Genomic DNA, 26,098 nt, shown 5'->3' on the forward strand with positions numbered 1-26,098 from the left:
TTACACTAAAAATATTATTTCTTCTTGAACTGAATTGCCCTAAAATATTGTCCCTGGTGAAAAGAAAGTATGCAAAGTAAACAAATTACTGGGTATAATTGGTTTCTCTGTAGACAGTCACAAAGATAGCCACGTTGAACTTCTGCAGGAAGCTGTGAATATGTGCCCTCCTTGAGAGCTTACCATCCACTTTGGCTGGTAGTTTCTGCTTCACTAACATGCCTTCTATTGAATGTTGTATAAGAAACTGTTGTATGTGCTGTGTTTTATTATTGTGAATCAGAATTGTTTCTCTCCAAATCAGAATGTTAGTCAATTTCTCAATTAAATCTGAAAGAAAAACTCTTGTGTTTGTATCACCTGCAAACAAAACAGCATTACTGTTATCTTTTGCAGCTGGTGAAGCAGTAATGTATATCATGTAATTAGATAGATAAAAAAAATCTACTCACCAAGCAGCGACAGAACAACATACATATAAAAAAAGGTTTTAATTTATGCAAACTTGTGGAGCCAGTGGCTTGGTCTTTTGGCAGAGGGTTGAAGGGGAAGGAAGAGAGGTGAAGGGAAATGACGGGAGAGGTTTAGGAAAAGGAATAGATTTCGGAAAAGTCGCCCAGAACCCCAGATCGAGGGGGACATTCTGAGTGGGATGAGAAGGAAAGACTGACCAGTAAGTCTCCCCTGACCCAGGGGCTGTATGTCCGAACTCTGCCGCTTTTCCTAAACCTATCCAGTCCTTTTCCTTCAACCCTCTTCCTTCCGCTTTAGCCCTTCTGCCAGAAGGACCACTGGCTCTGAAAGCTTGTGTAAGTAAAACCTTTTTTGTATGTGTGTTCTCCTGCCACCACTTGCGAGGTTTTTTTTTCTCCCCCCCCCCCCCCCCCCCCCCCAACCCAAGAAATGCCATTAGTATGGAGGCCTGAGGAACACTACAGGTTAAAATACCCTATTTATATCTCATTCTGTACATACATTTTTGAGAGACTCAAAAATCTCATCAGGGATGAAATGCAAAAAAATTTTTGAGATTTGAAAGTTGCCTGAAGTGTCGTACAGTAATCCTGGGACCAGTTGGGGAGTGAAGTGTTATTTTTTAAAAATTTGTGACCTAATGAGTTGTCAGTAACCTTTGTAGCTTTGTGGCTACACTACACAGATAGACTTAATCTTTCGTGTGATGCTGCTTCTGATGATTCATTGTGATACTGTATTAAACTTTTACACATTGTGCTATCTCACATGACCCATTTTCCAGTTCCTACAGTCTTCTCTTAAAATGGGTGATTATCTTACCATTTCCACAAAGAACCAGATGACTATGTAAAGAATAAAATTATGATTGGTAAACCTGTGCAGCATCCGTTTCCTAAGAAATTCATTAAAGAGTTGGAAATGGTTTTATAACCTGGTAAAGGTTTTGGTTAAAAAGTGCTGCACTGTTCCATCAGAGTGATAATTCTGGATTTTTACACTATGTGATCAAAAGTATCCGGACACCTGGCTGAAGATAACTTACAAGTTCATGGCGCACTCCATCGGTAATGCTGGAATTTGGTACGGTGTTGGCCCACCCTTAGCCTTGATGACAGCTTCCACTCTCGCAGGCATAGGTTCAATCAGGTGCTGGAAGTTTTCTTGAGGAATGGCAGCCCATTCTGTACGAAGTGCTGCCCCGAGGAGAGGTATTGATGTCCGTCGGTGAGGCTTGGCATGAAGTTGGCATCCCAAAATATCTCAAAAGTGTTCCGTAGGATTCAGGTCAGGACTCTGTGCAGGCCAGTCCATTACAGGGATGTTACTGTGCATTATGAACAGGTGCTTGAGCGTGTTGAAAGATGTAGTCACCATCCACGAATTGCTCTTCAACAGTAGGAAGCAAGAAGGTGCTTATAACATCAATGTAGGCCTGTACTGTGACAGTGCCATGCAAAACAACAAGGGGTGCAAGCCCCCTCCATGAGAAACATGACAACACCATAACATCACCGCCTCCTAATTTTACTGTTGGCACTATACACACTTGCAGATGATGTTCACTGGGCATTCACCATAACCACACCCTGCCATCACATCGCCACATTGTGTTTCATGATTCATCACACCACACAATGTTTTTCCGCTGTTCAATTGTCCAATGTTTACACTCCTTACACCAAGCGAGGCATCGTTTGACATTTACTGGCGTGATGTGTGGTTTACGTGCAGCCGCTCGACCATAAAATCCAAGTTTTCTTACCTCCTGTCTAACTGTCATAGTACTTGTAGTGGATCCTGATGCAGTTTGGAATTCCTGTGTGATGTGCTGGATAGAAATCTGCCTATTACACATTACATGGATATCTGTGTATTACATATTACAACACTCTTCAACTGTCGGCGATCTCTGTCAGTCAACAGAGGAGGTCGGCCTGTACTCTTTTATGCTGTGTGTGTCCCTTCACGTTTTCACTTCACTATCACATCAGAAACACTGGAACTAGAGATGTTTAGGAATGTGGAAATCTTACGTACAAATGTGTGACACAAGTGACACCCAATCACTTGACCACGTTCAAAGTCCGTGAGTTCCCTGGAGCTCTCTCGCAATGTCTAATGACTACTGAGGTCACTGATATGGAGTACCTGGCAGTAGGTGCCAGCACAATGCACCTAATACGATAAATGTATGTTTTAGGGGGTGTCCTGATACTTTTGATCACATAGTGTACCTGTAACATCGTTATCAGTAAGTCAGTTATGGCCTGGAGACCAGAGCATTGGTGCTATTAAAAACATCAAAGAGTTTTCTTATTTTTAGGAGTTATCATCTTATGGAATTGTCTAAATGATAACACTTTCATCATTTATTTCCTTTTTGACACTATTACCATTTTAGCTCTATTTTCAAGTGATTCATTACCATGTTGTGATAATTAGTCTCATTGCAAGCTGGAGAATACGTTATGCAACATCTGTCCACATAGCATACATCATGTCAGTGTTTACTTACGTGGCATGCCAAACCAGCATTAAGTACCAGTTCAACACCAACCCAAATCACAACTTAACCATCTGGCACAGCTATAGGCAGATTTCATTGTAGACACTACATACTGTGTCAGGGGTTAGGTATGTCTGGCTTTAAATGTTTATGCCAGGTGAGCATTCTGACACAACCAGTCACACTCTGTATGTATTGCAGAAATGCAAATTACGGAGCATGTCCTCTTTCCCTTTCATGTCTGATACTTCCTTACACTGTGGAGATTTGCTACTGACAATTACTGTTTATTATCAAAGTTTTCCTTAGATGACATAGTTCTTTGTTAAAAAAAAAAAAGAAAAAAGAAAAAGAAATTGCAGTAGCATTGATACAATATTCTCTTTTGGAAAATGGTCACAATAGCAATACCCAAGAACTTGAAATATCATGTACAGTGGCCTGGAAAGCTTACATTCTTATTTCATTTTAATTCTTTATCCCCTCTGTCTTCCAAATCTGCATCCATTTCTTCTTCTATCACATCAGCAGATAGTTCATCCAGCTGGGAGGCTCTTAACTATCTCATTCATCCTTTCCACTCCCTCTGTGTTTAACAGTGGAATTCTATTTATGAGCATCACAGATTTTGATAAAAAATTTTATGAACTATTGCACACATTCCCAATGGACATTGGTAAAGTTCCATGATCATTAATGGAATACTTCTAGAGATATAATAACAAGGTCTTAGAATACAACATTTCATTCCTCTTCGGCTTTCCAATAGTAATTGAGGGCAAAGTAGACGATTTTAAAACATCAAAAATGGTTGTTTGTGGCCCATTTTTACATAAGCTCTTTTAAACTGTTTTTATTAGAAAGGCCATGTTCTAAACTACCTGAAAGCTATGTTTGGTTTTGCAATGTGATCATATCAGGCCTTAAAAAACGGCAATGAGGTGGAGGTGCATTGAAAGTGGGCCATATTCTTTTGTTACGCAAATTAACTCTCACTCCTTTTGTTATGTTCTACAGTTGTTTAGCAATCTCAGGAGAAGGCAATATCAAAAGTCTGTGTGACTAAGAAGTGAGATGAAGTACAAACAACTTGACAGACGTACAGAAAGAAGTGTCTTTCATTACAATGAATCATGAAATATTTCAGTCTTTTTTCTGCTGTAGCTACAGAATCAAACTGGTTATAAACTTTACAATTTAATTGTGTGTTAGCAGAGCAGTGGAGATCATTGTGGTAAAATTTTTGTATAGCAGCTGCAGCACACATCAAATAAATAGCCTTTAGGTTTTATACCATTCTCACATTGTGTAAATTTTTTGATGTTCATGGCAACCTTGCTGACATTTTTTGGAAAGGATTCATATTATTGAGAATTATTAGTAGGTCTTTTTATTGTGTAATGCTATTGATGTGCTTATTTAATTCTAGTTTAAGATATAGCATACTTTATGTTAGCATTGTTCGCGGTTAATGTGGAACATTAGCGTACTGATGAAAAACTGTGTAAATGTGTTGCTGTGGTCCATGGTGGCTTAACCACTGCTGGTTCCGTTTAAAGTCAGAAAATCAACATCTCCATTGCCGTAGGGACCATGCCTGATAGCTATGCAACAGCAGCCAAGGGTTGTGTCTTTACCACTGTTCCCAAGCCTGATAAAGGTTTCTTTACACAGGATTCCAAGCTGGTGATATAGAATAAGTGTCAGAGGCCATAGCTAGAAGAAGTCTCTTTAGAATCTGAAGCTTACAGTTACTTCAAACTACTTGAATTTTTTATAGGTTTCATTAATTTGCTGTATGTCTTGAGAAAAATTTTGATTAGATAGAACTTAAAGAATTTCGCTTTTCAGGTGTGATTACCTCAAGTTGTTAGAGCCACAATAAAGAGAAAACAAATCTTTTTATTGGATTCCATATTCCATTTAATTTTTTATAAAAGGAATTTTGTAGAACTGAATGCTGTTGAGATTTCTAATTTAAACGAAAGAGCTACTTATTTGCAGTTTTTTCTGACTCAAAATCATTTCCTAGTCATCAGGACTTTTGATATTATCTCCCACAGAGAGTATTAAACAATTGTAGAGCATATTGAAAGATGTCAGATTTAATTTGAGTACCAGCAGAATATTGGCCCATTTTCAGTGCACCTCCACCTAGTTGGTTTTTAGGGCCTTATGTGCTTAGAAAGGGAAACCAAATATAGTTTTTTAGGTGGTTTAGAACGTGATCTTTCTAATGGAATCAGTTTGAAAGAGTTCTGTTGATATTATGTCTCAAACTTGTCAAAAAAGAATGGGTACACAGTCGATAGCTGGCTGTAGAGTCAAACAAATGAGTATATCTGTGAAAGTATTAAAGTGATGAAAGTAAAACTTTACCAATGTCCATTGGGAACATGTGTGAATGTTGCCACAAAATTTCAGAAAAATCAATGAACATGCAGTAACTTTCTCCAAAAGTTGACCACTTGGCATGGAATGGCCCAGCTTTGCTATTAATTTTAGCAGAAGTTATTTTGATTTTTCTGTTTGTTGGATCATTCCTTGTAGCAACCATTTCATTTTGGTTTCTTCACTTTTTCCTGCAGCCAATTCGCTTTATTTTCCTTGCAATTCCAATTGATATCATCCTAAGTGATGCCTGTTTCTGTATTGCTTCCTTTTGTCCATCAGTTAAAGTATTTCCTCTGTTACATGCAATTTCATCACAGTTTCTTATATTTTTATCTGTTCAACTTTTTTATTAGCTTTCATATGCATGTCTTTTCTTCCTGAACTGAGCTTCCTACTGAAGTGTTCATTATTGCTATATTACAGGCTTAGCAAACTTCAGATACACATCTTCATTCCTCAATATTTCTGTTTCCCACTTCTTACATATATTGCTTCTTCCTGGCGATTCTTCTAAACTTTGTCGTATTGTTAATCATTATTGAAGTGTGATCTGTGTCTGTATCTGCTGTGGGGTATTCTTTACAATCTAATACTTGATTTCAAAATCTCTTTAATGTAGGTGATATCTTTTTGTGTCTCTTTGACTTTTCATGTATACCTCTTCCTTTTATGATTTTTGTACGTTTCTAGCATTTGTAGACTTAGAGAAAGCTTTTGACAATGTTAACTGGAATACTTTCTTTCAAATTCTGAAGGTGGCAGGGGTAAAATACAGGGAGCGAAAGGCTATTTACAGTTTGTACAGAAACCAGATGGCAGTTATAAGAGTCGAGGGGCATGAAAGGGAAGCAGTGGTTGGGAAAGGAGTAAGACAGGGTTGTAGCCTCTCCCCGATGTTATTCAATCTGTATATTGAGCAAGCAGTAAAGGAAACAAAAGAAAAAATTCGGCATAGGTATTAAAATTCATGGAGAAGAAGTAAAAACTTTGAGGTTCGCCGATGACATTGTAATTCTGTCAGAGACAGCAAAGGACTTGAAAGAGCAGTTGAACGGAATGGACAGTGTCTTGAAAGGAGGATATAAGATAAACATCAATAAAAGCAAAACGAGGATAATGGAATGTAGTCAAATTAAGTCGGGTGATACTGAGGGAATTAGATTAGGAAATGAGACACTTAAAGTAGTAAAGGAGTTTTGCTATTTAGGGAGTAAAATAACCGATGACGGTCGAAGTAGAGAGGATATAAAATGTAGACTGGCAATGGCAAGGATAGCGTTTCTCAAGAAGAGGAATTTGTTAACATCGAGTATAGATTTAAGTGTCAGGAAGTCGTTTCTGAAAGTATTTGTATGGAGTGTAGCCATGTATGGAAGTGAAACATGGACGATAACTAGTTTGGACAAGAAGAGAATAGAAGCTTTTGAAATGTGGTGCTACAGAAGAATGCTGAAGATAAGGTGGGTAGATCACGTAACTAATGAGGAGGTATTGAATAGGATTGAGGAGAAGAGAAGTTTGTGGCACAACTTGACTAGAAGAAGGGATCGGTTGGTAGGACATGTTTTGAGGCATCACGGGATCACAAATTTAGCATTGGAGGGCAGTGTGGAGGGTAAAAATCGTAGAGGGAGACCAAGAGATGAATACACTAAGCAGATTCAGAAGGATGTAGGTTGCACTAGATACTGGGAGATGAAGAAGCTTGAACAGGATAGAGTAGCATGGAGAGCTGCATCAAACCAGTCTCAGGACTGAAGACCACAACAACAACAACAACAACATATTTGCCATTAATAACTGAAACTCAGTATCTTTCTCCTCTCTCATTCCTATTGCTGAGCCCATATTCTTTCATAACTCTGCTCTCTATTCCTTCTTCTACTGTAGTGTTTCAATTCCCCATGATTATTAAATTTTCACGTACCTGAACAGGCTAAGTTACGTGTTCAGTTCCATCACATACTATCTCTATCTCATCATCTTCTGCTTGTGATCACAGCATCTATACCTAAATCACTGTTTTTGGCATTGGTTTGGTTTAGAAGCTGTTTAGAATAATCCTGTCAAACTGTTTACAGTAATTCACTTTTTGCCCTACCTTCCTATTTAATTCTGTCCTATATTCCCCTTACTAGAATCATTTATCTTCTATCCATATAACTTCACTGAACCCTTTTACTTATAGACTTAGCCTTACATTTATTTTCAGAATTTATAATTTCTCTGCTACATTCAAAATTCTGTCATTCCATGATCTAACTCATAGAATGTTACTGCTTTATTGATTTTTCAGTATTTTTCTCATGATACTCTACCAGAGATCCAATTATCTTGGAGAACTAATCTGGTATCATTTTACAATGGAGAGATCATCCTGACACCTTTTCAGTTGCAAACCACATTTCCTGTGGATACACTTCATGGCCTGACAAAACTCTACCATCTGGTGAACAAGATGTATGAGACAGGCGAAATTCCCTCAGACTTCAAGAAGAATATAATAATTCCAATCCCAAAGAAAGCAGGTGTTGACAGATGTGAAAATTGCCGAACTATCAGTTTAGTAAGTCATGGCTGCAAAATACTAACGCGAATTCTTTACAGACGAATGGAAAAACTAGTAGAAGCCGACCTAGGGGAAGATCAGTTTGGATACCGTAGAAATATTTACACGTGAGGCAATACTGACCCAACGACTTATCTTAGAAGCTAGATTAAGGAAAGGCAAACCTACGTTTCTAGCATTTGTAGACTTAGAGAAAGCTTTTGACAATGTTGACTGGAATACTCTCTTTCAAATTCTGAAGGTGGCAGGGGTAAAATGTAGGGAGCGAAAGGCTATTTCCAATTTGTATAGAAACCAAATGGCAGTTATAAGAGTTGAGGGGCATGAAAGGGAAGCAGTGGTTGGGAAGGGAGAGAGACAGGGTTGTAGCCTCTCCCCGATGTTATTCAATCTGTATATTGAGCAAGCAGTGAAGGAAACAAAAGAAAAATTCGGAGTAGGTATTAAAATCCATGGAGTAGAAATAAAAACTTTGAGGTTCGCCGATGACATTGTAATTCTGTCAGAGACAGCAAAGGACTTGGAAGAGCAGTTGAACAGAATGGACAGTGTCTTGAAAGGAGGATTTAAGATGAACATCAACAAAAGCAAAACGAGGATAATGGAATGTAGTTGAATTAAGTCGGGTGATGCTGAGGGTATTAGATTAGGAAAAGTAGTAAAGGAGTTTTGCTATTTGGGGAGCAAAATAACTGATGATGGTCGAAGTAGAGAGGATATAAAATGTAGACGGGCAATGGGAAGGAAAGCGTTTCTGAAGAAGAGAAATTTGTTAACATCGAGTATAGATTTAAGTGTCAGGAAGTTGTTTCTGAAAGTATTTGTATGGAGTGTAGCCATATATGGAAGTGAAACATGGACAATAAATAGTTTAGACAAGAAGAGAATAGAAGCTTTCGAAATGTGGTGCTACAGAAGAATGCTGAAGATTAGATGGGTAAATCACATAACTAATGAGGAGGTGTTGAATACGATTGGGGAGAAGAGAAGTTTGTGGCACAACTTGATTAGAAGAAGAGATCGGTTGGTAAGACATGTTCTGAGGCTTCAAGGGATCACCAATTTAGTATTGGAGGGCAGTGTGGAAGGTAAAAATCGTAGAGGGAGACCAAGAGATGAATACACTAAGCAGATTCAGAAGGATGTAGGTTGCAGTAGGTACTGGGAGATGAAGAAGCTTGCACAGGATAGAGTAGCATGGAGAGCTGCATCAAACCAGTCTCAGGACTGAAGACCACAACAACAACAACAACAACACTTCATGGGTTTTTAATGCAGTGGTTTCCATTGCCTTGTTGACCATTAATGATTCTTCTGCCATCTGAGGCAATTTCCCATTCCCAAGTCCCTGAACCGCTACCCACTCTCTTTTGACAAAGGCATTGACAGAATGTGGGCCACTCCTTGGCCATCATATGTAATTATTGTTATTCAAAACTTAATCAGTGGCTGGACCATAGGACTTTTAGATTAGTACACACAAAGATGGTAGACCTAGACCACAGTGATACAGTGGGCCTAGTAAAATCCATTTTTCAGGTTTGTCTTCAGTTTAGTTTTATTAAATTGCACAGAAGAGTTTCACAAAAATATCAATTTCTTGTACAAAGTCCATTATATACGGTGTTCATTTTAATTGAAGACATTGAAATATCTCAAACTACACATCACATCAAGAAAGTTATAATTCCAATTTATTTGTCTCAGAGGGAAACATTCAACGATACCATACTGGACCCACTACCCCAAACTGTACAAGGGCAGCAGAGGGCAACTTTGAAATTTTCAATGGGAACCTCCCTTTTTTATTGCATATTACAATTCTATGGCAAAATCTACGTGCATTTCGTCGTAAGCATTTTCTTCATTTCTCCACAGATGGCACTGTAATCAGAGGAATAGAAACGGGTATACAATATTAATTTATGATATGCTACTCAGTGGCCCTTAAATATCCAATGGCACGTGAAACTCCATCTCCTTGCTGTGAGGGTAGGACAGGCCAGTAATTCACAACTTTTTGTTGAAAACCACATTTGCAGTGTTTTATGCCTCTGACACATCGAACAGGGTGCTACTTGACGTGCCCCTCTGGCGAAATGCAAAGTATCATAACAGACAGTACACTGCGACTTGAGCTCACTTATTATGCAGATGTAGAACATTATTGTATTTGCGCAGTATTTATTGCCTGCACATCTACGTATCATTTGGAGAACAGATGTGCAAGTGGATTATTAATGTTGCTACCACAGAAGAAAAAAATTGAAATGATACTGACTTGTGTAGAATGTAGGAGAAATGTTGAGGCTGCTGTTGCCGTGTGTGCAGAGCATTTTTCAGGGAAAGGTCACTCTCATTCGTTCTTTTACAAAGTTGTGAACACTTTTTTATGTCTGATGGCAGCATACGGACCGGCAAAAGGAAACGAAGCAAACATGTTACAGGGGAAGCCAATGAAACAGATGTACTAGCAGCAGTGCAGCACAATCTGTGGATAAGCACTCGGCAATTACGCTGCGATTTCAATATGTCCATAGGTAGTACTGCATCCTCATAAGTATCATTCATACCATGTGTCACAGCATTGAAACCTCATGACACTTATTTCCATAATCAGGTAGTGGTTTGTGTATAGGCACATCATCAAGTGCAGACGCCCCCCACATTCTTTGCTGAGGTACTATTTTCCAATGAGACTATACTCACAGACCATGTTAATGTTAACCGGTGTAACATGCATTACTGGAGTATAGACAATCCCCACTGTTTACGGCAAGTTGTCTATCAATGTCTGTGGTTGATTAACATATGGTGTGGCATCACGGGGAGTAAAGTCGTTGGTCTGTATTTTATTGATGATACTTTGAATGGGCATAACAATTAAACATTTTTGGAACAGGAGCTACTAGTACTATTGGAGGATGTTACACTGGGTGTTTGACAATGTGGTTTCAGCCTGACAGTAGCCTAGCACATTACGCAGCTGAAGCATGGGAGGTGTTAGACTGTGTTTACTCTTGATCAGTGGATCGGCGGATGTGGCCCTATTAATTGGCCCATTATGTTGCCAGATTTGACGTTTCCAAATTTCTTTTAGTGGGGATATTTAAAAGATAAGCTGTACCAGCAAGTGCCAACAACCGTGATGTATCATAACAGAATGTATCAGGATGACCAAATGTAGCAGGAAGACACCAAATGTAGTGGGCGGGTGCCAGGAGGTGCCGTATTAAAACTTGGCGAGAAATTTCCAAATAATTTATTCATTTCCACTACAGTGTTCCGTTCACCTCGGTCTGCGTCACAGGACCCAGCAGTGCTGAGGAAGCACCCCAGCGGTCTGTGCAATGCAACGCTGTGCCGTGCCGGCCTTGGCCGGCCTGCTGAGTTCCGATAATGTCAGGATAGCTGCACCAGCAGCTGACTCAGCGGCCACTGTCCCCGTTGACTCCGCGCTGCTCTGCCGGGAGTCGTAGGCCGGCCCCGCTGCTGCTTCTTTCTCGCTGGCGAAGCTAAGAACACGGAGGCAACGACCGCCCACGATCCGGCGTCCGAATCTGTGGCCCACGCCTCGGAAGTCCCTGGCGTGTGTCGGGAGCCGAGACGACTGCCTGCGTTAGCGAGCTGAAGAGTGGCCCGCCGCTGGCTAGCTGTGGACCCTGCGACGGCCTCAGAGGGTCGAACCAACGGCCCACCGTGGACTGGGACGCTGTCACCCCATCTGCTGCTGCGTGTAGCCCAGCAGTGTGACACGTCCCGCCGTCCAGGAGAGCTGCCACACTTGAATGCCCCGCATTGGCCTCGGAGGGTCGAACCAGTGACACGCTGTGGACTGGAATGCTGGCACCCCATCTGTTGCTGCGTGTAGCCGGCGGTGTGGCATGCCTCGCCGTCTAGGAGAGCTGTCACACTTCAATGAATCTCGTTAGAAAATGGCACCTATTTATACTCGGCTGTGTGCCTCTGTTTTGTCAAGCATGCCACTTCGCATCACGTATGCCTAACACTTAGGTGGCCCTCTTCTGCATGTGACTTGCGCCATGGAAACTGCTGTGTACACCCTCTCCGGCAGTTCTACACCCCTGTGGCCTCTATTTGCCCTCGCAACTGCTGGTATGCGTAACTTACTGCAATCCAGCCCGCACCTGGCTGTAACTCGTGCTCCGAATATCACACAAAACTAACTTTCCCTATCCTAAATGGTGGTGCCGCTACAGTGAAGACATAATCAACCACTTCAGAAGCGCCTGTGCTGACATTGCCGCACATATGCTTCTGTCCTGTGTATGTTCATTTGAAAAGCAGATCACAAAGAGTACTGAAGTCAGTGGTACTACGTTTGAACACTTACTCTATTTGGAAAATTGTAGTAGCGTTTGCCTTGAGCCATGTCCTCAGTGGTGTGTCGAGTAGCCCCCTGTTCTACATCTGCATAGTAAGTGAGCTCCAGTCACAGTGTACTGTCTGTTATGATACTTTGCAGTTCAGAGGGGCATGTCAAGTAGTACCCTGTTCGATGTGTCAGAGGAATACAACACTGCAAATGGGGTTTTCAACAAAAAGTTGTGAAATACTGGCCTGTCCTACCCTCACAGCATGGAGATGGAGTCCCACGTGCCATTGGATATTTAAGGGCCACTGAGTAGCATATCGTAAATTAATATTGTATACCCGTTTCTATTCCTCTGATTACAGTGCCATCTGTGGAGAAATGAAGAAAATGCTTAAGACGAAACACACGTAGATTTTGCCATAGAATTGTAATATGCAATAAAAAAGGGAGGTTCCCATTGAAAATTTCAAAGTTACCCTCTGCTGCCCATGTACAGGTTGTGGTGGTGGGTCCAGTGTGGTATCATTGAATGTTTCCCTCTGAGACAAATAAATTGGAATTATAACTTTCTTGATGTGATATGTCAGGGGAATACAATGTTGCAAATGGGGTTTGCAATTAGAAGTTTTGATTTACTGGCCTGTCCTACCCTCGCAGCATTGGGGTGGGGTCCCATGTGCCATTGGATATTCAAGGGCCATTGAGTAGCATGTCGTTAATTACGATTGTGTACCAATCTCTGTTTATCCAATTACAACACGATCTGTAGTAAAACGAAGAAAATGCTTAAGACAAAATGTGTGTAGATTAAGCTGTAGAATCATAATCTGCAATAAAAAATGGGGGCTTCCATTGAAGATTTCACAGTTGTCCCTCACCATGCATGCATGAAATAGGGTGGGGGCGGTGGGGGGGGGGGGGGGTTAGAGTGTGGTATTGAATGTCACCCTCCGAGATGAATAAATTGGAATTATAACTTTTTTTGATCCGATGTATAGTTTTCAACATATTTCAGTGTCTTCAGTTAAAATGAACCCTCTGTATGATGCCTGATCATTCCTGTAACTTTTTTGTACCGATTAAACCAGTCAGTATTTGCAAATTTATCAACACAATTCTAATTCCTTAGTTTTGTTACTGGAATCTGATTTGGGGAAAAACCTAACATTCAAGCTGGACCTGAATTGGTTCCACAAACGTCTTTCTCATAGCTGCTTTGCTGTTGTGCTACATTTTCCCAGATTTCTTCCAATAAATCCCTCACAACTGACTTAGTGCATTCATCCAAACTTAACATTACTTTGTTTGGTAAACCTAGGTATTTTATTGATATAACTGAATCCAGTTAGTTTCACAACTATTACTTAAGTACAATACCTTCCTGAAGACACATTCATTTGCAGCAGAAATCTGTGTGTGCTTCTCACACTGTGGGATAGATTGTTTACAATGTACTCTCGGTTATCCATGGTAATTGCCATCTTGAAAACTGCAGATAATCGAATTCTGTAGAGAACCCACAATTGAAGTTTGCGGTAATGTATTAGACTTTTTCAAAAACGATGATTAATTACACTGTCGTAATTAAAATAACTTGACAAATTTTTGTAATAAATTCTACTTTGTTCATCATATTATGTGTGATAATATAGTATTTACAAAGAATAGAGTGAAAAATAATTTCACATTACACCACACTACTTTTGAAATAAAATAGTCAACTGATTTCTGCCTCAGTGAGGTAGCTTGTCTTTTACACATCAGACTATGAATCTTACACAATACCAACTTGTCAGAAAGGGGAGCATCTTCTTGCTGTTGCAGATAGTCTAGTAACCCTTTGGCCCATTGAAGTGCTGATGCACGACTAATTACTCTTTCTGAAATTAGAGGAATATTTTCGTCTTTGTCCTTGTCGTTCACCACCTCAGATTTCCCATTTACTCAACATTTCATGACCTGGCTCTGTACAGCGCACATCAACTATTCAGAAATATTTTGTTTGTCAACAATTTCACTGCCTAGGGTACGTTTCAGAACATCAGCTAATGTTGCTAATGAGCAGTCTTCTTGATCATCAGAATCACTGATTTCATTAATTTTATGATTAATGTTTTTCCAAGATTTGGGTATGGTTGAGTGTTTTACCTTACCTTGCCTTCAAAATTTCTTATAGTGCATTTAGCACTGTTAGTTATTTCCAAAATGTTTCAAGCTTGCTGCCCTCATCATTAAGTTTTTGTATCAGATTTTCTCTGTAACTTTTCTTCGCGGTGGCAATGACACCCTGATCCATTGGCTAAATTAAGGCTGTCACATTAGGGGGTAAATGTTTTAATATCATCATCCTGTCATCCAATTTCAGAACAAATTCATTCAGATGTGATGATGCATTGCCCAGTAACAATAATGCCCTCGCAGGCCTGACACCTGTGACACAAAGCAGTTATTGAACCTGTTTGAAATATTATGCAGTCCATCCCTTTCTGGTGAAAATAATGGACAGGTAAATTGTACATTTGTTTTCCTCTGAAATAGCACTGTTTTTTAGCTTTACCTCTGTACCAAACTTAACTTTACTTGATCCCATATCATTAGCACAACACAACACAGTCATCCTTTTGCTACTTGGTGTATAACCAGGTGCATTGTTTGGAAAACTAAAGTCTTTGCTGGTAGAAACTTTCAAAACAGCCCAGTTTTGTTTGTGTTTTGTATTTGCTCCATCTCTAAATTTTCTCATACAGTAAACTCCTTGAACTCATTACAAAATTCAGAGGCAACCTTATTATCTGCACTTAACTTTTCTCCTTGGGTGGCAATGCCCTGACTACCATGATGTTTAAATCTGATTAGCCAGCTGGAAGATGGATTAAAATTTCGTTCAGTCCCCAAGGTTTCAAAGAAAAACTGGGACTTTTGGGTGCATGTTGGGCCAGATACTTGTGTGCCCTCTGCTCTTTTATGCTGAAAGCATTCCAACATGGCTTTATCCAGTTCTGCATACGGAGACATTTTAATAACTTTCCGCTTTGACAAACTGTTAGATGAGTCAACAATGTAGGAAAAGATGATTAATACTCATAGTAAAGAAAGTACATCAAGTTGCAGACAGGCACAATTAAAACACGCTTACACAAAGCTTTCGGCTACGGCCTTCATCATGAAAGGAAAAGAGACACACACACACACACACACACACACACACACACACACACACACACACACAGATTATAGAGGAGGCAGAACTACTAGCAAATTAAATTATTTTATCTTTTTTCCCCAAGTATCACAGATCATAGTTTCATCCGCATTGTAAATCAGTGCCAGATTCCGCATATTGTTACTGCCTTATTCAAGTTTGTTTATTATTTCCAGTTTCTGCTATGTCATCAGCACAGCAAGTCTTTGCTATTCATACATTCTTCAGCACTAACAGAAACCAAATAAGTACAGTGTCCATCAGAACAATACAGTCCAGTGCATGAAGTGTTCGTGCAGCACATCGTTTACTACACTCATGTTGTAATGTGACATTATCATTCACCGGTGACTACTTATGGGTAAAAGAAAAATTTTGAGCAGGTTAAAAAAATAGGGAAAAATAGGTCGCAGGTAACCTGCAAAGGGGATTATCCATAGTTTACTATATATGTACCGAGAAGTACAGATATCCTAGCATGTTTCATTGAGTCACTTCCACCAAGTGAGGTGGCATAATGGTTAAGACCTGGTCTCACATCCAAGAGGGCTAAGGTTCAAATCTATTCTGCAAATACAATTTATTTTTTCTGTGACTTTGCTTAATTGCTTAAAGCTTGGCTAACCATATATTTTGGGTCAGCACATAGTTTTGAAATTGCTGAAATGTCTTTAACAGTTTACGGAAACATTAAAAATGTATTTATTCAGTTATATTTTTCACTGGACATGACTCTTCAGAATAGGTTTGTTTGAATTACAACATAAAACTCACAATAAGGAAGTTTTGCATTAATTTTAACACTAGCAAGTATTTAACAGTAGATGCTGAAAGGCTATACCTTTCTGCAAGCCAGATGTACCCCATAATTGAGAAAACTCTCTCAACTGGAGCAGATGTTCTAAACCATGTGGTTTTCAATTATCTGGTTCAAAAATGTATGTTCATGAAATAGGTCATGTGTATTTATGGAATCTTTAATAATTTCATTGACAACTTGTGCACACTCTAGACCAGGCAATTTCAGTTCACAAATTTATCCATTTACCAACTTTATCGAAGCTGATTCTCCACAAGTCTAGGTATTGGGTATTAGTATTACAAAAATTTATACACTTAAGAAAAATTTTGTTCCTGAACATCATTATTTTCTTTTAGAGTGGGTAGCAGATCTTTGGCCGAAGATGGTGTAAAACTTTAAATACACATTCTCTTTTCCCCGTTGCCAAATGATGCAATGGAAAACATATACAGAGAGAATTATTGAAAAGTGTAGATGAGTTACTTTACAGATGAAAGCATCATGAACAAGTTGCACCTTTTGTGTTGTTAAATGACTGAGTGAAAAGATGTTGTGGAACCAGTAGCCATACCACCTAACCAACATCATTGCTTGCTCATGGTCAGCTGAGAGAGGCCTGGCATTTTTAAACATTCTCTTATGAAGCTTTAAAAATGTGATGTTGATTTTATAGATCTAAAATTTTAAAAAGTCCTCACCAGTAATAAAATGCTCAAACCAAGGACACTTTTGGAACACCAGACATTACCTTGGACTGCATTAAAAGACCAGGGCTGTTTGGTCTAGACCTGGACATATGGTAAGCCTACTTAGCAACTGCTGGTATAGTTCCTTTGGAAAATATGTGGCAGTAGTCCTACCACATTCTTCACTGAGCTTATGCTCCATCTTTAATGACCTCGCACCACTTTTTGTACTATTGTGTACAGAAGCAGATATTTCAGTCAACGTTCGTCTTTATCTTCTTAAGGTGTTTATAAATATCTGTCTTCTGGGAAGGGGGAGCAGTGTGAGTGAAGCTCCTCTTTTTTCTGCTTGTGGACAAAAATTATGAAGCCTATGTTTGCAGTCTGGCTCCTGTTAAACACCCTACTACTGTGAATGACATTCCAGCTTTAAATATTGGTTAAATAATATATCAAAAATCTGGTTAGTGAATTCTTGAAAACATACTTACTGATCATTCAGTTATTGTAAGATTTTCTTGCAAATTACATTTATGTAGTAACAAATCACTTCTTGTAGTCTGTCAGCAGCACAATTAGTCATACACTCAGACAATTGTGTTGTCTGTTTTATTTAAACTCATGGAGTTCATTAATTATTGATTATCCTTCATTCTGTGTTACCAGATGAAACAGATGTACATAATCATCTGCTCAGAAACTCCCATATGTTTGTTAAAATACCATTGAGAGTCAGTAATCACACACGAAATTATATTGTAGAATCATTTCATACTGATTACTTTACAGGATCGGAATGTGACACATAAGAGACCCCTGAAGTATAACAGCAGTTAATTAGTCATTCCTTAACAGTCTAGTTCTGTGAAGAACTGTGTAACATTCTCCCTCGCAGTTGGATGAGAGGTGGTGGAGGGAAGAAAACTGATTGTTATCCATATCCATTCACTGTTGATATTTCCACTCTTAACTGTTATGTACCTAGTATAGATGATTAAAATATTGTTATCCATAACTGTATATGCAGTTTATTTACTTTTTTTTAACGGGGTAATGCAGAGTTTTAACTTTCTGCACTGCTAGAGTATCCTTTTTATTTCTGCATCATTGTTATTCTATAACCTTTGTACTATAATGCCAATTGTTACAGGTTTGTTATACTGAAACTAGTACGGCGTGACTTGATTCACACCCTGCCACTGCCTCGCCGAGTCATAGACTACTTGAATACCCCTCACTACTACAGTGAGCAGTTGCTGGAAGATGAACGCAGTTCCTCCCCCTCTGCAGACGCTCAAGTGGAACTGATTTCTTTTGTACCCCACCACGTCTCTTGAGGTTGCTGCCTTTAGTCATCAACGATTTGTCATGTCTCTTGCTAATGTGTTTTAATCTGTACGTGTAATTGTTATTGTTTTGTATCAAATATGAGTTGCTGTATGAGCAGCATAATGTAATTGTATTAACGTTGGCTCTTTCTTTGAAAGAGCAAATCATGCCAATACAGTAAATGTCTAGATAATAGAATTGTCACTGTGATATAACTTTTAAGAACTTCTGCTCTATGTGGAGCATTGTCAGAAGACTTAATGGTTTAGATTTGGGTATTTTCCTCTTAAATTATGTTTTCCGGTGTGTTATTTAGGACAAGACAAACAGTTGTTTTGTGTCCTAAAAGTTATGTATGTATGGTGGCTAAACATTTAACTCATTTAATTGTGTGCTACATGATAGCAAATGTTTGAAAGTATTATGTGTACTTCAAAAATGTGTTAGAATGTGTTATTTTTGTACTATTAAATGTGTGTTTGATGCATGGTGAGTTTTCTCTTTGCAAGTGTTTGCTAAACTTTAAGTGTATTACTTTTATTTCATGAGAAAAAGAATTTCCTGTAATATACCAAAGCCATCAGAATTCTGAGTATCAATTCAGATTCAAATATGATAACAAAATATTTATTTCTGTGTATCATTTTAAAGACATAGCTCGTTTAATATTTAATTTTGGCTACAGAACAGGTTTACGTACTCTGAGAATTTGAGGGTATCTTGGTGCTACACGACAATTTTTTATTACTTTAAATCAGATATTGATTACAATTTGTCCCATACTTGCTGCCATTGACATATTGTAAAATAGTGTATCACTATGCCTCATATATGGTTTATTCTAAAGAGTAATGTGTTTCAAAGTGAATTAATTAACAGTTTTGATTTACAGTTTCTAATTTATTTCTTATGGAATAATGCTCTACCATAAATAATTGCTTTCATTGCAGTTATGAACTGTTATTTCTTTGTACAGATATTGTTGAAAATATCTGGCTTACATGTCTTTTCAGGAAGCAATTTCCATGGTGTCTTGACTGATACATATTCCTAACTAGTTTTTATCCCCCTCACTTATTTATATGTAGGAAATACAGAAACTGTATTTTCATGACTGTTCCATGAAGAAGATTCTGTTTATAACATATGTTTTCTAAAACCTAATTTGAAGATTTTTTAGCTATACAGTTACAATTTTTTATTTCAAATATGTCTCACGACAAAGATTTTGAATCAGTAGTACCTGTATCATTGTAGTAACTGCAGTGCAATACCAGTCACAATTTACATTCATAATGGCTTTCCAGTTTATAGTTTCATACTGAGCCTGTTGAGGCTGCTACAGTGTTGTGATATTTTGAACTAAAGCTAAAGTTTATGTGACTTAAAATATACTGTCCAGAATGATTTTTGTTACCTTCTTTTCTATTTTGTTCTATTATTTGTGTTCATATGAATATTCATGTTATGAAAGATAAATATTTTCTAATATGAATGAATCACTTGGTATATTAATTATACTCTTTCTTGTCCTTTATTATTTTGTACATTGTGATGTTCTTTACAAGATTAGGTTTAGCTCTGATTGAATGACCTTCCAGTGGAAGAACTTCTAAACCACATTTACAATCACACTTAAAAATTGTGATATTTGGCTGCTGACAATTCTGTTTAAATATTTTACAAGTCACTGTGGACTCCGGGTTAAGGGATGCTTGTTGTTGTGCTGTATTTTGGATGTTTCTTATACACCTTCCTCCATTTCACATAATTTGTTTTATATGTGATTGTTGTTCTCATTTGTAGACTTTTTTCCAATATAAATATTGTGCTGCCATTTATAAGAGCCAGCAGTGCCTCTCCCTCTCTACACTCTTTCTTCTCTTTGTGATTTTGCCTTTGATAGTCGTGGCACTGTCCATATATTGAAGAAAAGAGAGGAGAAAAAGTAAAGATGGGAACTGTCACTAAGCAGTTCCATTTGAATGCCTAATGTGGCTAATTTTCATGGTATAATGGCAGTGCATTAATAGGTTTAAAACTCTCCCCTCCCCCAACAGTCTCTCTCTCTCTCTCTCTCTCTCTCTCTCTCTCTCTCTCTCTCTCTCTCTCTCTCCCCCTCCCTCCCTCCCTCCCTCCCTCCCTTTTACCATCAGAATATTGTACAAAGCTACAGGGAAAGTATGAAAATATAATTCTCAACTAGTGAATAGACATTTTGTAAATGCACAACATGTAATCCAGAAACAAAATAACTTTAGCTAATTACAGAAAGTTTTGCTGTCTGAATATCTTGAGATACTTTGTTTGAAATTAACATAATTGTTAACAGTTCCAAATGCTGTTGTGAACATACAATACAGGAGAATTCATGCCATATGTGTGCTCATTACAAGTTAGATTTTCTGTTCTACATGTATGCTGTATTTTTTATCAAGTTGGCTACAGCAAATCAAATTCACAACTTATTGCTTTATTTCACAATCCATTCAGTTTAGACTGTGATTTTTGCATAATGGCACCAAGCAACATGACATTGTAGGAAATAAATTACTTGGTTGGATGTTATAAAAGTATTTTGACACAGAACATTAAACATACTTTATTGTGAGAAGTATCAGCAAGCTTTGTACCGTATCTTTGTTTCCAATACTGCATTTGTATTCTTATGCCTGTATGGCCAACTCCTGAGATTTTAATTACACGAGAGAAGGTAGTAGACTGCTCTGTTGTGATAAAGGAATTGGCAGTTCCTGTTTCTGCTGACAATCGTGGCAAATAAAGAAAAATATTAATAGCCAGCAGGTAAAGCCCATTATTTTGCACTTTTTGTTGGAAATAAAGGAAAATAGTAATTCTACCTGTGCTGTTATGGCTGTGAAAGTCATTAAGAAAATAAATTGTAAATTTACACAAGAATTCATTTTGCCTCAATGAATACAATAAAAACAAGCTGCACCTCGCCCCTTTTAATTACTTTGCTGTTACTAACACTGTGTTTTGTTGAAACAGTGGCTTCTCTTACATAATTTGGTGCTTGCTTTCAATAGCTATTGTTGCATCGAACAGTTATGTCACATCTTTTCAAGATTTACCAAAAAGATACTGTTCTAATTTAACACGACTGTATTCTAATCATTATTAAGACTATAAAATCTCTTATTAAACCATTTAAATGCACAAAATTATTTAATTGGTTAGATAAAAAAATCTACCCACCAAGTAATGGCAGAACACACACATAAGACTGTTGTGATTGGCAAGCTTTCGGAGCCAGTGGCTCCTTCTTCAGGCAGAAGGGTTGAAAGAGAAGGAAGGAGGGTGAAGGAAAAGGACTGGAGAGGTCTTGGAAAAGGGGTAGATTATGGAAAAGACACCCAGAACCGCGGGTCAGTGGAGACTTACTGTACGGGATGAGAAGGAAAGACTGATCTTCCTTCTCGTTCACTCTTTCCTTCTCATCCCGTATGGTAAGTCTCCCCTGACCTGCAGTTCTGGGCGACTTTCCCATAATCTATCCCTTTTCCAAGACCTCTCCAGTCCTTTTCCTTCACCCTTCTTCCTCCCCTTTCAACCATTCTGCATGGAGGAGGAGCCACTGACCTCGAAAGCTTGCCAGTCACATTGTCTTTGATGTTTGTGTTCTGCTGCCGCCGCTTGGTGAGCAGATTTTTTATCTATCCAATTAAATAATTTTATCAATAATTGATTGTTTTCCTTGTTACATTTGAATGTACATACTTTCATATTGAACTTGGATCTGTTGCAGTTGGAACTGATACTTAATGCACAAGCATTCATTGTTTTTATTGTACCATTTGAAAGATGAGAATGCATAGTTTTTAGCACACAAAAATAAATTGCTTGTGCATGTTTGTTATTATAACATTCATTGTATTTTATGTTCAGTATAATCAGAGCAGACATGCTTTTTATGTATTTATATCTGCAGTAAAAGATAAGTTACTTGAAAGGACACGTGGACATATTTCCAGGTAGCAGGCATTGATGAAAAGGGGTGCTAGTGTGGAAATGAATCATAAGTGTTAGTTAAAAAGTTTTGATTTTGTACTAATTTTATAGAAAAACAAAGTAATTTTGGGAGAAAAGGTAAAGTGCAGTAAAATGAATACAGAATTTCCACCTGTGATATATTAATTCACTTTGGTAGCACAGTGAGGACATTACTGTGTGCAAGCCTTGTTTTTCACAAGTACTGGTATATTTGTTTTAAAGTGTATTCTCCATGTTGATTTTAATTTGGCAGGAAATATCTAATAGGCAGACTGTAAGCAATGAACAGGAACATAAACAGAAAGAAGGTTCTTAACTTGTTCAGTCTGTTCTGCAGATTATCAGTCCGTCTGCTTAGCTGAGTGGTTACGTGCTTGCCACCTGTGCAGCGGGCCTGGTTTCGATTCCCGGCTGGGTTGGAGATTTTCTCCGCTCATGGATTGAATGTTGTGTTGTCCTCATCATCATTTCATCCTCATCACCGGCATGCAAGTTGCCCAATGTGGCGTCGACTGAAATAAGACACACTTGGTGGCTGAACTTCCCCGGATGTGGCCTCCCGGCCAGCAATTCCATACACTCATTTCATTTTTTTTGCAGATTATCAGCTTGAAGGAACGAATATTGTTTATGTAACCATATGAGATAAAGCATTGATTCAAATTTGAAGACAGAAGACAAATAGGAAAAAAGAGGTGCTCCTGTAAGTGGGAGACGAGAGAGAACAGGACAAAATATGAGATGCCCCATCAAGCATGCAACGCAGTACAACGAACAAATGTGATTTCAATGAAAAGTTGATGGAACATGCTATATACTGTGTGGGACAAAATTCATGATATCTCACAGTGTGTGGAGAATTTGACAGAATATCTGTTTGCTGTGTTATTTTGCCTTATACCAGCCTTTTTGTAATTTAGCATGAAACTTCATGATGGGCCTCAAGTGACCAGAGTAATATGTTTAGTAACATCCTGTAATTATGTGATTTTATCCTAATCCAAGACAAATAATTTGGAAATGTTTCCTTGATCCTCCATGTATCATATTAATTGCTTAATGTTTTTCTTACTTACTAAAGAAACAGTGTGTGGATACAAACTTTACATTGTACTTATTTGACCTTCATTATTTTTCTGTAATGAGTTCTATTTCTTAGTACATTATATCCCATTTGCTGCTTAGTAAACAATGTGTCAAACACTTTTGATGTGCTTTGACTCTGCATTTTAATTATATTTAATTGAGTCCCTGGAGTGACTCTCTTCTTTATCTCAGAATTTCTTCATTCTTTTACTGAGCATCTTCCTCCTTTCTTCTGAAATATGCTGTAGGCTATTGTAGTTTTTATTTCGTAGGGTCGCTTGACATATGTCTGAAACACTTGGAAGTATCCATTTAATCAGTTATAACTTGGGTGTATTTTTTGTATTTCCTTTTTCCATTTTATGGTTTGATAATTTAGCTGTCATTTTAGAATCTAATTTATCTGTTTCTTGCAATGCACTCATAATTTTAGTGTTGTGTTGCATAGGGTGTCCGTTATCTTCTCTAGACATCTGCATACATATTTATTTTCACCTCCTTTCATGATTTGGCTTTTTGCATCATAAAATGTTAAGTAATTTTTTTTATTCTTTTTCTTTATTGCTTATTTTTTGTTCCATGACAGGCATTCTGAACTATAAAATGCTTCTGTCTTTACTAATTTGGTGTAATGCTTTGTCATTGCTTTGTTGTTAACTCTCTTGTTGTGTACAATCCTGTATGCTAGTTCCATCTAGATAGCTATTCCTTTATTTGCTGTAACAATTCCCCAAAATGATTAAATTTGTCTGTTCTCTTGAAGTTTTTAAACCTCATTTCCAGATGGTTTTGTTTATTGTATTGGTATAAATGTAATCTGTCTGTTTATAAGATGGCTTTAGTTCTGTCTTTCCTGCACTTGTAAGTAGCTTTTCAATCAGTTTCTGGTTGTATACTATAATTTTTTGCTAATAATGCCAGATCACCTGTGAATATTAGGCACTCTAATCTTTATTTTCAACATTTCCTCTGTTCTATCTTTGTTTATTGCGATCTATCGAGTTGTTATTTCAACGATCACTAAAAACAAAGCTTTAACTCAGTTCCACAGAGAAGTAATGGGAAATCGTATAATAATGGCAAGACAGTGACCTGAACTTGGCAGCTCTTCAATGAAACATCAGAATTTCAGCTATGGTACATCTTGGTTAATGTCTGTTAAATCCTTCTCCATTCTGGTTATTATTAAATTTTGCCATCTTCCAGTATACTATTTTTAATTGCATATTCTTTTTTTACCCTTAGAGAAAAATTCAAATATTCTAAATTTTGATTCTTCATCATTGCATGAAAAATTGATGTCCATTAAGTGGGGAAGAAATGCTTTCATCCAAATTTGAAGTGTAATAAAATATCTATTTGTAGCAGCAATGTTTGTTATGGGAAGGTAAGAATTTAATTGTGTAATATGTACAACAGTTAGAAAATTTGTTTTCAGTTAAGTAAAGTGTGTCATGCCACTTATCTTACACTGCTTTCTTCAGTTTAAAGTAACTGTTAATGATACATTTGTTGTGGACTGCTGGAGACTGGTTTAGTTTTATTTGGATAAATCACAAGGTTTCATGTCATATTTGTGTGGTTTATAAGTTGAAGTTCTATCTGTGTTATGATCTTTTAGCTTATGATTCATATGTGATGCAGTTCTTCAGATTAATACAGATAATTTATTGGTGTAGCTAATGTTTCCTATTTTACCCAAAACCAAGAACTTTTTTGTCTTATCTGCTTTGAAAATCATGATCAGAAGATTCAGCAGATCACTTGGGTTTCACTTTTTTTAAATTATTTTTCAAGGAAAAAGTGAAACAAAAAAAAAAAAAAACACTGAAGGATAATAAATGCTTTGTGTTATTCATCAGCAACTACTCAAAATTTAGTTATGACAGGACCATTTTGTAGAGACATTACATTTGTTGAAACACAAAGCTCGTGTCTAAGCAAACTTTTGTTAATAGTGTTGAGAACAGAGTCTACATTCTGTAAGGTGTTCACAGACATTTGCAGGTTCATGTTGAACAGTGTACTTGTGGGCAAAGTTAACTGAAAAGAATGTAACAATATTATGAAGAAGATAGTTGCTATTCACCATATAGTGAAGATGCCGAGTTGCAGATAGGCACAACAAAAAGATTGTCAGAAAATGAGCTTTCAGCCAACAAGGCCTTCGTTGGAGATACTACGCCTGCGCGCGCTTTGTGTGTGTGTGTGTGTGTGTGAGAGAGAGAGAGAGAGAGAGAGAGAGAGAGAGAGAGAGAGAGAGAATTCGTCGTATCTTCGACAAAGGCCTTGTTGGCCAAAAGCTAATTTTTTGAAACTCTTTTTGTTGTGCCTATCAGCAATTCAGCATCTGTCAATAAGATGAGTAGCAACTATCTTTTCATAATATTGTTACATTCATCTTGGATTTTCCATTGTTCAATTTTTAACTGAAAGGAGGATTTCCTAAAGCACCTTCCCTCCTCCTCCTCCTCCCCCCCCCCCCTCCTCCTCCTCCTCCTCCTCCTCCTCCTCCTCCTCCTCCTCCTCCAGCAGGTACAAAACTGAAGTTACAGTAGAAATTGTTCATGAATGACTAGTTGAAGATTTTAATTATAATTTGTGATTATAGATACAGTTTGATGCAAAAAGTTATGATAATCACAGATATTTAACAGAGTAAGCTGTTTGTGTATTAGTTCTGCAAGTTGTTTAAAA

At 37.8% G+C, this 26,098-nt stretch overlaps 1 protein-coding gene across 3 annotated transcripts in view; it reads left to right on the forward strand.

Moving 5' to 3' along the window:
• The window catches only part of LOC126187843 (uncharacterized), an 82,771-nt gene extending 62,372 nt beyond the window's left edge, over positions 1–20,399 (forward strand). For 2 of the 3 annotated variants that reach the window (XM_049929152.1, XM_049929153.1), the window contains exon 7: positions 18,123–20,399. In XM_049929152.1, coding sequence (XP_049785109.1) covers positions 18,123–18,309 — 187 coding nt within the window. In that variant the 3' untranslated portion in view covers positions 18,310–20,399. The remainder of the gene's footprint in view (positions 1–18,122) is intronic. The other variant, XM_049929154.1, reaches the window with a different exon arrangement.
• The last annotated feature ends 5,699 nt before the right edge of the window (positions 20,400–26,098 follow it).

This window comes from Schistocerca cancellata, chromosome 5 (genome assembly GCF_023864275.1).
Source record: "Schistocerca cancellata isolate TAMUIC-IGC-003103 chromosome 5, iqSchCanc2.1, whole genome shotgun sequence".
Lineage (NCBI taxonomy): Eukaryota > Metazoa > Arthropoda > Insecta > Orthoptera > Acrididae > Schistocerca > Schistocerca cancellata.